This window comes from Ursus americanus, chromosome 30, assembly GCF_024610735.1.
Source record: "Ursus americanus isolate L20-20 chromosome 30, mUrsAme1.1.p, whole genome shotgun sequence".
NCBI classification, from domain to species: domain Eukaryota; kingdom Metazoa; phylum Chordata; class Mammalia; order Carnivora; family Ursidae; genus Ursus; species Ursus americanus.
This window is the reverse complement of record NC_142156.1, coordinates 26280794-26296484: the sequence shown is the minus strand read 5'-3', so window position 1 is coordinate 26296484 and position 15691 is coordinate 26280794. Positions and strand designations below refer to the sequence as shown.

Below are 15691 nucleotides of genomic sequence, written 5' to 3'. Positions count from 1 at the left end.
CAGCGCCTGGTCCGCTAAAAGGTTTCTTGATCTTCGCTGGGCTCTCTGCCATGTCTGGGGTGACCGGGATGTGCCCCACATGTCCCATCGTCCAGCAGGCAGAGCTGGGCATGTTCTCATAGTGAACGCAGATCATAGACAAAGTGGAGATACACGAGGGCTGGTTAAACGTCTGCCCTGGCAAGGTTGCTCACATCCCCGGGCTGCCGCAGGTCCCAGGGCCAAGCCTCGCAGCCGAGTAGGCAGGAATGAGAAGTTCTAAGGGCAAAAGCATGTAGACAAAGGAATAAAAAAATCAGGCCATTAGTGCCAACCAGTCACTGGGAGTTGAACTTAAATAGTAGGCGGAAGTCTCAAGTACAGGGCAATTAAAGGTAGGGTTTTGCGGTTGCAGGAGTGGGAACTGGGGTCCCCTGGCTGCTGTGTGGCCCTGAGGCTCCAGGGAGCAGAGGGATACCCCCCCCCCACTCTCATTGTACAGATAGGAGGCTGAGGCCCTGAAGGGACCTGCCCAAGTCAGGAATAGAGATGAGGCCGCACTTACAGAATCCCTGCCTGAGCTGAGAGCAGGGCCCCAAAGCCGGGATACAGCCTCACCCCTGCTCTCTCGGCCCCTTTTTCTATCAGTCCTCCCAGAGCTGCAGTTCAGGCCGCCAGCATGTCCGCCTGCAGAGTGACTCCAGCAGCAGCACACAGGTGACCTTCCAGAGGCCCCGCCCCTTCCCCATCCTCCCCTTCCCCCACCCACCCTCTCCCTCCAACCTGGAGTAAAGGGATGGGAGGTCCATCATCTATAGGTCACCTAGGGTTTATTTGTTTTAGCTTTTCATGCTAGCATTAAAAATGGAGTTTTTAGGCACACAAGTAATATATGAATCTCTTCTCCCTGTAAAAAATTAAAGTATTGCAGAAAAAGCTAAATTTGGCTTTGATCATTCCTAATACCCACTTGCCCTCCCTAGAAATAGCATCATTTTGCTGTGTGTGCTGTCAGACCCTACTGATTGCCTGTACGTACACAGAAATATGTACACGGTATATAGAGGACATATTGCAATGTTTGGTAATTTTTGAAAATTTCTACATAAATGCCATCATGTGTGTTGGTCCACAGCTTTCCATTTTATTCAGTGAAATGTTAACTCGTCTCATGTGATATTAAATAAAAAAGCAAAGCCCCCAAAATAGGTGTACTATGTCACCTCTTGCATAACAAGAGGGAATATTAATATTAATATACCTATTTTCAAAAACAATGGATGAATAAGCCAGAAATGAATCAGAATGGTCGCCTGCAGGAGTCAAGGGAGGGCTCAGGAAAAGAAGCTACATTTCCCTGAATAGCCCTTGTTTCCTAGTTCCAACTTTGGAGTTAGGGACATTTTTTTTTTTGCATAATTTAAAACAGTTGAATCTAGAAGAAATTTTGAAAAACCAAAAACGTGATTTTAACAGCAAATCAGATTGGTGACATAAACACACAGAGAAGAAATACTTCGTGTTCCCTTGGAACATGGTCTTACATCCTTGATAGGATCTGACCTCAGGACACAAAGAACCACAGAACAATCTTTGAGATGTATCCTGGAGGCTTTTCCATGGTAGTTCATACATTATCAAAGTACTTTTGAAAATTAATCCGTAACAGCCAAGCACGTGGATATACTATGCTGTTTCTAGCCTGTTCCTTCTGTTTTTAACCAATTTTTTGCTTTAAAAACTATGTGCCTATCATTTTGTGTGATGAAAGTTACGCTCCTTGCCACTTGAATTCCCTAGTACTCTCTCCTCAGGCAATTTCAGTGCTTCCTTATTTCTGGATTATTCTATGCATTTCCATGCAATAGGTCACTTTTTTTATTTTTCACAGCGGGAGCTTGTATCATACCTGGTTCCACCCCATCCTTTTCCCCAACTGTATAGTATTCCACGTGCATGTTCCATATTTGAACCAGTCCCCTGCTGATGGATATTTAGGCGGCTGCTGGAACCAGGCCACAGGGGACATTCTCTGTCTGTCTGTTTTTGTGCACCTCGTCTTCAGGTGTTTGAGTCTGTGACAAAGTGGAGCAAGTCGAGGCAGAAGGCAGGTTGGAGGAGAAACAGCCCAAGATCCCCAATGGGAACCTGGTGAATGGCACCTGTTTCCCAGACTCTGGCCATCCCTCCTCCCACAACGTCTCCTCGGGCCTCTCGGAGCACTCGGAGCCCAGCCTGAGCACAGAAGACAGTGTCATGGACACCCAACAGAATGCCCCCCTGGCACTTCGGCCTGGGGACAGCAGCGTGGAGAACGGGCAGAGCAGTGAGGCCACCACCTCCTGGGATGAGGCCCCCCATGAGGAGCTGGCCATGCAGGACAGCCTGGAGAGCGACCTCCTCGCCAACAAGAGCATGGACGAGTTCATGTCCTTCACCGGCAGCATGGACGTGGCCCTGCCCGTGGAGGGGGCTGCCATGGAGGGCTGGGGGGGCGGTGAGGTGGAGAAGCACAGCCAGGTGGACAGTGAGGACAAGCTCTCAGAAGAACCCGAGATGGAAAGTCTCTTCCCCGCCCTGGCTTCTCTGGCCGTGGCCGTTTCTGCCAACAACGAGGCATCACCCGTGTCCTCCAGCGGCGTCACTTACTCTGTAAGTCACCAGGATTCTCCTCCACTCCGTGTTCTCACCTAACAGCTGCGGGAGGGTGGGCGTGTCCCACAAGCCTCAGTTTCCCAGCACGACCTCTGCTCTGTTACATTTTCCCAGGCACAGAGGCTGCACTGGAAAAGCCCCTTTGGGAGGGAGGACAATATCATACCAGGCTCTGCTGTTCAAACCACCCCAGGTTCAATCCCAGCTGAGGCACGCCACTTCATGTCTCTGAGCCTCAGTTTCCCTATCAGTCGAGTACCTTCTCTCTTGAGCTGTTCTCAGAATTAGTGAGTCCGGTCCTCCATGCCTGACATGCGGTGACCTCTCAGTCAATAGCAGCCTTGAGGATGAGTATCTTGGCGTACGATCAGGTCCAACGTCCTTTAAATCCTCAAGTTTGCTTTCTTGCCAGAAGGTCCAAGCCAAAGGATGTCAACTGAACGGGAGGTTTTCGGAGCCAGGAGTTGTGTTTCCATTTTCCTTTGAAGAACTTGTTATTTCTATCTAAGATACACATGCCCATAGTTTGTAGAGTCAAACAGACAAGGCTGAATAGGAAATCAGAAGTGCCCCCCACCTGCCCCCGTGGAGCCCTCCCCAGAGGTCATAGTGGTTACTTACTCTGCCCAAGTTATCTGGTGTTTACCCCTGTGTCCGTAAATAACATACTTGTATTGCTACTTCTTGATCTTTTTTTTCCCCTTTTTTTCTGCAATTCCAGACATTCCACACCCACACCCTCGCCCCATAAGTGACACCTTCCCATCCCCATCCATCCACTACAGTTACAATGATTTCAGTTAAATGGCTCTTGTTCACACTCGTATAACAACAGAATGTATACACCACGTAGGAAGCACTATTTCTTTTTCTTTCCTACAAAAACAATTTTGTTTTCCCCGGATGCATTTTGATTTCCTTATCTCTGTTGTCTTTTCCTACGTTTGCTACGTATGGGTCATCACTCCATGCCCCCAGCCTCCGCACTCTGCCAGTTTTCTAAATCTCTCCTGGAACACTGCGGACACATGAGGTTTTCTGTTCATTTGTATGTCTCGCGAAGTCTCTCCAGTGGCCTTCCCCGGTCCACTGCTCCCAATGGATAGCTGTCATCTTAGATTTTTCTCCACCTGTACATGGAGATTACTTTTGCTTTTGAATTATGCACCTGTGTATGTTGTAAATCTGATTCAAAGCTGTTAATTATCCAGAGAGATCTATTTTACAGTTCATCTGACACCTTGATTCAAAACAGGCAGCTGTCCTTGAGAACCCAAATGTTAGTTTTTCTTCCGGGGTTCCCTTACCAGGGATGGGGCTTTTGAGGGGGTCCCACCTTCATGCAGGAAAGTCTCTTATTAGATTCCTTACCTTAGGGGAGAAAGACCCCAAAACCATTCAACCCAAGCTTATGTTTTGCCAATTTGGAAGCTTCCTTCAAGGCAGAAGCCAGATTTGGTATTTTCTTGCCTTTCTGGGTTAAATTTTGGCCTTGGAATGTTCCGTATTTTTCTTGCCATATCATTGGACCTTTTCATCAGGTGGGGTCAAGGCAGTAAGTCCAGCATATGGTGGGAACCAGACTCCCGCTCGCTTCCTCCCTTCTTCCTGTCCGGTGTTCAGTGGGGGAGGGTCGCTGCCCCTCCAGCTGGTTATAACCCTCGTCCACTCAACGGGGACCATTCGTCTGTGCACCTTAGAGAATTGTTCTGTTTTATAGAAGGGAGAAAAGCTAAAAGAACTTCCATCCCACAAAGTGAAAAGAGGCTTTCGGGGGAAACAACAGAAACGAAATCGAACACCCACCTGGGCCAGGGAGAGGACATGCTTTTCAGTGGCAGCAGGAGAGGGCGAGGAGGGAGGAGGGAGAACCCTTGGAATCCCACCTCTGGGAGGAGTTGGGGTGTAACTGTTCCTTCCTCCCCGTCCCCTGGGTCTGCAGCCGGAGCTCCTGGACCTGTACACGGTGAACCTGCACCGCATCGAGAAGGACGTGCAGAGGTGTGACCGCAACTAGTGGTACTTCACGCCCGCCAACCTGGAGAAGCTGTGCAACATCATGTGCAGGTGGGGGGATGGGGAGGTCTGCGGGGGGGGGGGCGGGAGGGGTGGCAGAGACGGGGCTCACAGGGAGCCCAGCCGGACGGCAGCCTCTGCCCCTGGCACCTTGCCCACCTGGCGTTTACACCAGCCCACGCTGACAATAAGATAACAATCCGAGCAATGATCACAACAGGGAGCATTTATTAAGCACTTACTGTATACAGGCACTCTCCTGAGCCCTTCACTAAACACTGTTTCATCTCGTCCTCACAGCAAGCCCGTGGGGTGAAGTGTTACCCCCGTCCACAGGGGAGGAGATGGAGGTTGAAGGCCAGCGCTTTGCTCCCGTCCCCCAGCGGGCAGTTGGCTGAGCAGGAGCTCGTACTCACGTCTCTCGGGCTCCAGAGTCTTGTGCTTTGTTTCCTTAAGCCAAGACCTGGAGCCTCTCATTACTTTTCACTACATACTGAATATTTTCTTTCTTAAAATAAGAAGGTAACTCAGGCTTATTAAAAACCTCAATCACCCAGCGAAACCACAAGTTCCTAAGGTCTAAAGAGAAGCTGCTTCCCTCTCCAGTCATAATGCCCCCTCGCCTAGAAGAAACTACTGCTAACAATTGAGTAAACATCCTCCCAAGCCATGTGTATATTTATGTGTAAATAACATAATATAGTGTGTATTATATAATATCACATGAGTACATATGTGTTTTAATGTTTTTTTATTTTATCTATATGGGATTAATACTCTGTCTTCTACGAATTGCTTTATACACTTAATCATGCATCGTGGGCATCTCTCCAGGCTGCTCTAACTCAGGGTTAGGGCTATACTAGTGTAGCCCACAGGCCAAATCCGGCCCACCACTCGTTTTTGTAAATAAAGCTTTATTAGAACCCAGCCATGCCCATTCGTTCGCATAGTCTCTATGATTGCTTCTGCAGAGTTGAGTAGTTGAGACAGAGAACGCACGGCGTGCAAAGCTGAAAATAATTATTATCCGGACCTCTCAGGAAAGGTGTGCCAATCCCTGCTCTAACTCATTTTTATTAATAAGTACTATCCCTTAACTATTCTATTTTACAGTCTCCTAAGCAATCATTGCCTCTCAAAATTGAGTTGAGGAGATACAAATATAATGAACTTTAATATAGTATGTTACATTAAAATGAAAAGGTGCTGGGGAAGAAGGAAGGATAAACCAACCTTTTCTGGGTTATGGCCTTGGAAGAAATCATGGAAGGCCTCACAGAGGAGGTGACATTCAAGATGGCCTTTGACAAAATTAGGAGAGACTCAAGAAACCACTTGGCATATATGTACTCTGTGGTGAGGCCACCTGGGTTCAGATCCTGCCTCTGCCATTTATTATTAGGTGTATGACTCTATGCATGTCACTTGTGTCTCTGGCCTCAGTCTCCTCATCTGTAAAACGGGATGTGATAATACCTTTCTCATATGATTATTTTGAGAATTTCATGGTGTAATACATTTTTAGTGGCTGAGTATACAGTAAATGCTCAGTAGATATTAGTTATTATTAAGGGGGCAGATGGGAACTCCAGGCACAGAACTGCTAGGGCAAAGCACAGGGGCATGAATGTGTGCCTGAGAGGAGGAAGTACCAGGAGGTGGTGGGGCTGTGATGGGGAGGAGACAGTGAATGCCGTGTACCCCCAGCGAAGGGGTTTGCATGTTGTCTTGTCATAGTGGGGGGCCTGTGAACATGTGGTGCTTTGAGTTGGGCTTTAGGAAGGCCATCGTGGTGCCTGAGAATAGGATATTTGAAGCGTGTCAGATGGGGGAAGGGAACGAAGGTGGGAGCTGAAGGAATGAGTGGTCCAGGTGAGGGGTGGGGAACTGCGTCAGGGAGGAGGGAGAGGACGAGCGGGTTGGAGAGACAGGTCGTGAGTGCCATCCTTGGGCCCCTTGTCTCTCTTGAAGCTACATCTGGCAGCACATTGAGATCGGCTATGTCCAGGGCATACGTGACCTCCTGGCTCCACTGTTGGTCATCCTGGATGACGGTGAGTATGTCCTCCCCACTCAGGGCCAGGGGTGCAATTTTCTCCCTACTGCAGAGGAGGGGATGTGAACCTCATTTTGTGACTCCATGGAATGGGTCAGTGCAGGTGCTCAGAGGACCTGTTGGTGACCACACCAAGGTCCTAGTAAAATAAAAAGTTCGTTCCACATTAGCCAACACTTATCGCCAGGTGCCCAACACCCCGCCAGGCCTTCGCTAGCCACTGATTGTACAAACGTGAATGGGAACAAAGAAAAACCCAGGCCCAGATGTCTTCACTGATGAATTAATACCAGTTCTTCACAAACTCTTCCAAAAGGTAGAATAGGAGGGAATACGTTCCGACTCACTCTATAAGACCATTCCTTATATGAGGACCCATTGGTACCTTGATACCTATACCAGACAAAGATGTCACAAGAAAAGAAAACTACAGACTGATGTCCTCTATGAATATAAAGACAAAAATCCTTAGCAAAACACTTGCAAACTGAATCCAGCAAGATATAGTAGGACTATAGACCATGGCCAAATGGGATTTATCCCAGAAACGCAGGCTGGTTCAACGAATGAAAATGAATCCATGTAATTCACTATACTAATAGAATTAAGGACAAAAATGACATGGTCATCTTAATTGACGAGGAAATGGCATTTGACCAAATCCGACACCCTTTCATGTTAAAAACACTCTACAAACTAGAAATAGAAGGAAACTTTCTAAACACGATAAAAGGCACCTAAGAAAAACCTACGGCTATTTCATACTCAATGGTGAATGACTGAATGCTTTCCTCCTAAGATTAGGAAAAAGATAAGGATGTCCACTTTTGCTACAGAAGATTCTAGCCAGGACAATTAGGGAAGCAAAAGAAATAAAAGGTAGCATACTGGAAAGGAAGTAAAACTATCTATTTGCAGATGATGTGATTTTTGCATATAGTAATCCCAAGAAATAAGAAAAAAAGTATTGGAGGGGTGCCTGGGTGGCTTAGTAGGTTAAACATCTGACTCTTGATTTCGACTCTGGTCGTGATCTCCAGGTTGTGAGATCGAGCCCTGTGTCAGGCTCCACACTGGGCATGGAGTCTGCTTAAAATTCTCTCTTCCTCTCCTGCTTCCCTCCCCCCCCCAAAAAAAAAATATTGGCGCTAATAAAAAAGTTCAGCAAGGTTGGAAGATACAAGATATATATACAAAAGTCAGTGGTACTTCTATACACGTGCGTTGAACAATCCGAAAGCGAAATTAGGAAGGCAATTCCAATTGTAATAGCATCTTAGAAGATATTTATGAATAAACTTAACAGAAGAAGTGAAAGACTCGCAGGTTCAATTCCAGACTGCTGTGATACAGCGAATATTGCAATAAAGCGAGTCAAATGAATTGTTTGATTTCCCAGCGCATATACAAGTTGTGTTTACACCACACTGTAGTCTCTTAAGTGTGCAGTGGCATTATGTCTAGAAAAATAATGTACTTACCTTATTTTAAAAATACTTTATTGCTAAAAGAAAAAAAAAATACTAACCATCATCTGCGCTCCCGGCGAGTCATAATCACTGATTACAGATCACTGTAACAAACATGATAATAATGAAAACATTTGAAACAGTGCAGGTATTACCCAAATGTGACACAGAGACACAAAGTGAGCAAATGCCGTTGGAAAAATGGTGCTGATAGACTTGCTCGATGCTACAAACCTTTAATTTGTAAAAAAAAAAAAAAAAAAAAAAAAAGGCAGTATCAGAGAAGTGCAATAAAACAAGTATGCCTATATACCAAACCTGTAAAACACTGTTAACAAAATTAAAGATCTAGGGACCCCTGGGTGGCTCGGTCAGGTGAGCGTCTGCCTTCGGCTCAAGTCATGATCTCAGGGTCCTAGGATTGAGCCCCATGTCGGGCTCCCTGCTCATTGGGGAGCCTGCTTCTCCCTCTCCCTCTACTCCTCCTCCCTGCTCACGTACTCTGTCTCTCTCAAATAAACAAAAGCTTTAAAAAAATTAAAAGATCTAAGTAAATGGAAAGACATGTCATGTTTGTGAATTAGAAGACTTGGTAGTGTTAAGACGGCAGTACTCTCCAAATTGACTAGAGTCAGTGTGATCCCTATCGATATCCCAGCTGCATTTTTTGTACAAATGGACAAGCTGACTCTAATGCGGATAGCATTTCGGTGGAAACCTGGCGGTGAACTCCAGGTAGTGCATTCACCTCTCCGGTTCTCCCCCACCCCCGCCCCCACCCTGAACAGGGCCCCAGAGCTGAGTGCCTTTGCACTTGCCCTCCTCACCTTTTGGAAGGCTGTTCCTCTTCTTCCCAAAGGAGCAATCTCTCCCGTGTGCTACCACCTCTAACAAAAAGTGAAAATAATTATTCTGCCTGTATATTTAGCTCCTGTATGCAAAATTGACTCGGGATCATAAAAAGCTGCCTTTCTCTGCCGAGGCCTGTAATAAACACGTGTTGTACATTTCAGAAATCAGACGGGCCTGCGCTTTACTTCTGACACTTTTGGCTCTGCTCCCTTGGGCAGGAATCTCGGCCCCCTCACCAGTTTCTTTCACCTCCACGCAGTCCCTCCCCTGGACGTGGCATGAGTCTTTGTGGCAGTACATATGCCGATTCCTATTCAGTCAGCTTTGTGCCTGGAAGGTCAGAGGACGCCCTTCTCCTACACCAAATCCCAATTCCCCACCTGCGCTTAAGGGCTCTGCGTGGTCTGCTTTGTGCCTGACTTTTTGAGCTCAATTCGGACTCTTCTTCTCCTGGGTTACCTGCTCCTTTGGCCTTCGTCCTGTATGTGGGGCATGTCAACCTGTGCCTCCTTGTCCCTCTGCTTGGGAAGGCTCTTCCTTTGGACCATTTCCCTTGTGGTTACGAGATGCATCAACTCACACATCACACCTCAGAGAAGAGATGGTATCCAGCCCCCCGCCCCCCAGTCTTTGAGAGTGGTGCAGACACTGTCCACCACACCACCCTTCATGAGCTCCGCTTTGACTCCTCTTACTTACTTGTCTGCTTTTTGCCCTGTCTCCCCCATTGGGTGGGAAGCTCAGTGAGGTCTAGTTTAGTTCACGCCAGTGGTGCCTGGCACATGGCCACTCAGTAAACTCTAGTGGACAAATGTCTTGTTTCTCCAACTAGATTGTAAGCTCTTGAGCAGTGGGACAGCTTGTCCTTCCTTTGACTCCTTCTCCATAGTGCCTGGCACATAGGAAGTGCCCGGTGAGCGCCGCTTCATAGCTTGTTGAATGTGGTTGACTGTCATTTAGGGGACAGCGACTGAAGAGGAAGGCATCTAGAGTCACAAGTTTCCAAGTGCCGCTGTAAATGTGCTCTCACATGCTATGTAAACATGGGGAGCCCGTGACATGGGACAAGCTTTGATCTGGATTCTAGTTCCACTGCTACCACTAACCAGCGGGCATCCTTGGGCAAGTTTTTTTACGTATTCTTCAAGGGAGCAAGTCCCCTAGACCCCCTCAGCTCTCACCCCTGTGAGTATGGGAGTAAAGTGAGGGGCCACCTAAGGCTTCCTCTCAGCTCTAAATTCTGACCGCCATCCTTTGAGGCCAGGACCATCCCCAGCATCAGGTGGTTTCCGCTTGGTTTTTTGAACATTTACTAATATCCATAGCTTAATCCTATGCAATAAGAGGCGTCGTTCTTTCCAGGACAGAGAACAGGTGCAAAGGTCAGCGGCATAGAGATGTCACTGAGAAGTTGGGTCGGAGGTGTAGGCAAGAGGAGGGCCCCGTAGCTGGAGAACGGAGGTGGAAGGCTGGGTCCTGCCCTGCGGTTTCTTGCGGGTTGCTCCCGTGAATGCTTGAAACGCGAAATGCGCGTGGTTCATTTGTGAGAACTGGCCTTGAAAAGCAATCTGGTGACGGAGGTGAGGAGGGCAATGAGTGGGCAAAAGTTGAATTTTGCAATCAAGTTAAATTCCAGGCCTCGTCGTGTACAGCTTCAACACACCCTCCACAGAGGGAAAGGAAAAGCTGATTCGCGAAATTGTTCCAGTGAGCGCTTGGGCTGATGCCCGCCGCCCCCGCCTCCCCTCGCTGCGCACGAATTGTGGGGGCTTTCTAGATGGCTTTAGGACATATCCCTTGTGAATGGCAAATGTGTATATGAATAAAAAATGAGTCGGGCACATGCCCAAAGCTCGTGGGGGGACGGCGGTGCCTGTGCACCTTCCTCAGCTGCTCGCACTGGCGCCTCTGCTGGGTCCCACCTACACATTTCTCTTCCCTGGGCTCCGGGGCTAATCTGAGCCGGGGCCCCGCCGGGGACCGTGGTCGCAGGCCACAGTGGGGGGCTCTGAAAGGGTTCTTGTGAGCCTTCTATCCAGGGTGCTGGGTGCCCCGTGTGCCCACCGAAGGCACCGCGGAGCGCATTGGCCTCCCCCTTTCTTTTTCCCTGTCAAGTCACTGCAGCTCTTTTGAGTGCTGTGCGCCTCGCCTTCCCCACGGAGCACCCCAGGCCCCCCCACTGGCACTGGAGCTTGTGTGCCGAGGGTCCCGACCCCCGGCCTAACTTCTTGGTCCCCTTGGCAGGAATGTGCTGGCCCTTCTTCCGGCTGTGGTCAGAGTCCGGTCACGCCTAGATGGTTTCTGTGAATCCTGGGCGGCCGCCTACACCGCCTCCCAAAGCCGGGTTCCTCCCCCGACCGCTGCAGCCGACGACTTCCACGTTCACAAGCCCCGAGTGGCCAGAACGGCTGCGCCTCTTTTTGTAGACTTACCGGGGGGATGCGTGTGCTCGCCTGGGCCGGCAGCTTTGGTCGCTGCCAGGGCGCCATCAGGACTGGCTTCCTTTCCCTTCCTCGACACGTTCAAGGTGCTGAAGCCACGTGGCATTTTTGCTGGCGTCCACACTGTGCTTAGTGAAGCGTCCCTGAGAAGGGAAGTTACCTCCCGTTTGAAAACCATCCCAAACTATAGCTTGAGAGTATGGGAGGTTGATATGAACTTTATCTAAGAATGTTCGGAGCTTTTAAACAAATTAACTTAAAAATAAAATTGACTTTCTTTAGAATTGTTAAGTTGAGAAAAAAGTTTAAGCGTGTTACTACGTGTCAGCCAATGAGATCTTCAAGATCAAATTTTTTAGATGGATTGTGCCTGCTCATTATGCCAGGTATGAATGTTTGGGGAGTTATCTGTGTTTCTCATCATTTTTAAGCCTTGATCTTTTGGCCATTATACCTTTATTTGGGCACATGACGAGCCAGAACTTTTGTGGAAAAGAGCTCTCTGGAGAAGGTTTCTGAACCAAAGAGCCGTTTACCCACGTGTCAATTGCTTTCTCTATTCACAATAGTACTTGAGATTGGTTACCTTTCCCCCAAGAGGGCGCCTGGGAGCCTCAGGCAGAAAGGTGGTTAGAAGTCTGCTGAGGTGGGTCTGGTCCGGACGCACCTTCATGGTGTTCTGTTTGACAGTGTATAGCCTCTATGCCCACACTTCTGATGACAGGGAACTCATGACCTCTGAAGAGGGACAAGCACGTACTTGGTGCTGGCAGGTGTTTTCCTGAGCCCAAGTGCGTCTTCTCATACTTACTCTCTCCCACTCTCCAGATTTACTTCTTCCCTTTGGGGCCCCGTGGAAGTCAGTCCTGGTTTTTAGCCTGGGTTCTCTAGAAATCAAGGCTGGAGGCAGAAGGAAGAGGGAGCAGGGATAAAAAGGAGGGTGGCAGGGGAGTCCATAGCAGGGAACTTGCCGCTGTTAATCACGACTGATGCCCCAGTCCATGGGACCGTGCCTCTGAGGGGCCGCCCCAGCCAAACCCTGAGATGTCCCCTCGGCAGTGAGAAAGGGGAAGAATCCAGGTATTGGGTCTGGTCTCACGCTGGGGGTCCAGCTCCCTTACACGCCAGGCTCCACCCACTCATGTGACCTCCCCAGGGTTGGGGACAAGAGGCACGTGGGCAGCACCACTCTTAAAGTTCAAACCAGGACCCCTTTGAGAGTGAAAGGGACACGTGAATTATGTCTAAACAACAGGCGTAAACTGGGGCTGGTCTGGGCAAACTGGGATGCATGACCATCATCCTCAGAGCCCATGAAGAGCAGGATCCGGGACTCATGAGGCCTCGAGGCTCTGCAAAGGTGCCTAAGGGGCTCTGCTACAACTCTCATCCACATGGCAGTCTGAGTTGAGGGTTCATTCATTCCACAAATATTTATTGAGTGTCTGCTAATACCAGCACTGCCCTGGGCCCTAGGGAGGCAGCGGCAGTGTGCAAAGCCAGGCACAGGTTTCTGCTTTCTGGGAGTCTATAGTTTAGGAGAGCAGATATCCACTTAACAATAACTAAACAACTCTTTAATTACCAGTGTGGTGCTGTGGAGAAATGCTGTAAATACACAGAAGGGTATAACCTCTTCTGGGGCAGGTGGCAATCAGCAAAATGTCCCCGTGGGAGTAAAGTGAAAGGTGAGATTCTAAAGTGTGAGTGGAATTAGCCAGGCTGGGCTGGGCAGAGGAGGAAAGCCTGAGGGAGGGAGAAGGGGAGAGGCAGAGGAGGAGAGAAGATTGTCTCAGTCAGGGGGGATCTCATGGCAGAAGATTCCCGGCCGGGAGGACTTTGGTGCCCAAGATGGTATGAAATGCCCCCATGGGTCTGGGACCCAGGATCCAGGGGGAAGACTGGGTGGTGGTGAGACCACATGGGAGGGCCATGTTGCTCCAGCCTGACACCAGGCTAAGGATCACATCTTCAGTGATTTAAGTTGAAGCTGTGTCCTCACTACCAAGTGCGGTGTGGCAGCATGTGCAAAGGGGAAAATCTTTAACATGCTTTTGGGAGTGTCCTACAGTGAAAGTTACAGGTGCTTTGGGTAGGACGGAGGGAGTGGAGATGGAGAAAAGTAGATGGGTTGGGGATATACTTAGGAGACAGGATAGGCAGAGCTCAACAACCCATTGGGTGCAAGTGGGGAGGTACAGGGAAGCAGGGAAGGGTCAAGGATGAGCTCTGGTTTTAGCACGAAGAGCTTCAGCATGGAGGTGCCCTTTCACGAGGGGAGAGGGATGGAGAGGGAGGGAGGAGCTGTTTGTGTGGGAGGAAGAGACCCAGCCATTCCTTTTGGATTTGTAGAGGCTGGGGGCAAGTGAGACCTCCCCATGGAGATGGGAAGTAGGTAGCTGGGGTGGAGGTCTGCCACCTGGAGCAGATATTTGGCCTGGAGTTAGGGACTGGGGCTTTATGAATCTGTGAAGCCACGGGAGAGGTTAGACCTGCGAGGGAGAACTAGAAAGGAGTGTCCAGGATGGAGTCTTGGTTTAACTCTACTGTTTAAAGATCTGGAGGCGAAGAGAGAGCTCTCAAAGCAAATTTAGAAAAAGGGGCCAATCAGAAGGTGAACAGAGAGAGCGGTCACTTGGGAAGCTGAGGGAAGAGTGTTTCAAGAAGGAACAAAATAGTTAACTGCGCTCAAGGCTTCTGAAAGGTCCAAAAGATTTAAACCAAGAGGCTGCAGGTTTATCAACGTGCAAAGCCATTGCTGACCGGAAGGAAAAAAGAGAGTTTTAGCAGAGGGCAGTTCGATCGGAGGGGCTTGAGGAGTACGGGAGCCAAAGAAAAGCAAACAGTGGAGTGTGGATGAATTGGAGCGAGGCTGGGACAAGAAGAGATGAGGCGCGTTTGGTGGGGGCCACCGGGGAGGGCTCACTTCGGGAAGGTGAGAGAAGGTCCAAAGGCTGCTGGCAAGGAAGCTTGTAAGGAGAGGCTGAGGTTATATGGGAAAGAGGGGAAAGTGAAGTCAAGTGCCTGAGAGGACGGGGCAGGGAGGGGACTATGAAGCAGCCAGAGATGTGAAGGCCGAGTGAATGCGAAAGGGCTGCCCATAGGTTCAGATAAGATGGTGGCAGGATAGGACAGAATTCCTGGCTGTAGGCTTCGTATTTTCTTTGAAACTTTGAGAGAAGTTCACCTGCTACATGGTAGCAAGAAAAGCTGGAGGTTGGAGGGAACAGTTGAAGTATTAAGTTCCATGATGCGAAGACGAACCAGACGGGTCCACCGGCTTCTCGATACCGGCTGGCCGGGACGCTGGCCGGCCGAACTGGCCGCACAGGTGGTGGCCACTTTCTTGAGAGTTTGAGGCACGATGTTCCTGCCTTCTCATTAAAAGGCGTTCTGGACTCAGTCTATTAATGAGCATCTGAGATGCTGTTCTCACTTTTTTAGCTCCTCCATTCATTTCACAAACTACTATTCTCTGCTACCTGTCTCAAGATCTGAAATTTGGCTTAAAAAAAAATCACTTTCTGGGAATGGCTTTGACATCATAGCTGAAGCGACAAAGCCTTTAGAACAGAGTACATTTTGTTCTTGCTTTTGCAGTTGTTCATTGGGATGGGGGTCATTTCATCAGGACAGGAAGGCCCCAAATGCACACAGATCAGAGGTGGCAACGGTCCTCATCTCTCGTCTGTGCTCCTTTGTTGTAGAAACGATGGTCCTGTTCGAGGGCCACATCTGGAGGCTTGAGTTTGCTAAATGTGCTCTACACCTGGACAAGTCACAGAGACTTTTTTTCCCTCCAAATTTTTATTTAAATCAGTTAACACACAGTGTAATATTGGTTTTAGGTGTAAAATTTAGGGATTCAACATTCCATACGTCACCCGGTGCTGCTCATAGCAAGGGCACTCCTTAATCGCCGTCACCTGTTTCACCCACCCCCTCTCACCCGCCTCCCCTCCAGTAACCATCAGTTTGGTCTCTATAGTCAGGAGTCAGTTTCTTGGTTTGTCTCTCTCTTCCCCCCTCCCCCACCATGTTCATTTGTTTCTTCGATTCGAAGGTCAGGTGGCAAATACATATACACTGGAATATTACTCAGCCATAAATATGAAGCCTTGCCACTCACAGACAATTTTTATGAGAAGCTGTTTAAGGGACACTATCCCTCCTGGGAATGCCAGAGATCCAGGGGATTTAAAAGTCTGGAATAAAATCTG

The 15691-nt window shown here is 48.8% G+C and overlaps 1 protein-coding gene across 1 annotated transcript in view; it reads left to right on the top strand.

The window, feature by feature from the left end:
• Window positions 1-9312, top strand: part of LOC148107470 (small G protein signaling modulator 1-like) — an 82465-nt gene extending 73153 nt beyond the window's left edge. The window contains 6 exon segments of the mRNA XM_087857174.1: window positions 628-696; window positions 2045-2054; window positions 2057-2631; window positions 4577-4701; window positions 6625-6707; window positions 9290-9312. Of these exon segments, the coding sequence (XP_087713300.1) occupies window positions 628-696; window positions 2045-2054; window positions 2057-2631; window positions 4577-4701; window positions 6625-6707; window positions 9290-9312 (885 nt within the window).
• The last annotated feature ends 6379 nt before the right edge of the window (window positions 9313-15691 follow it).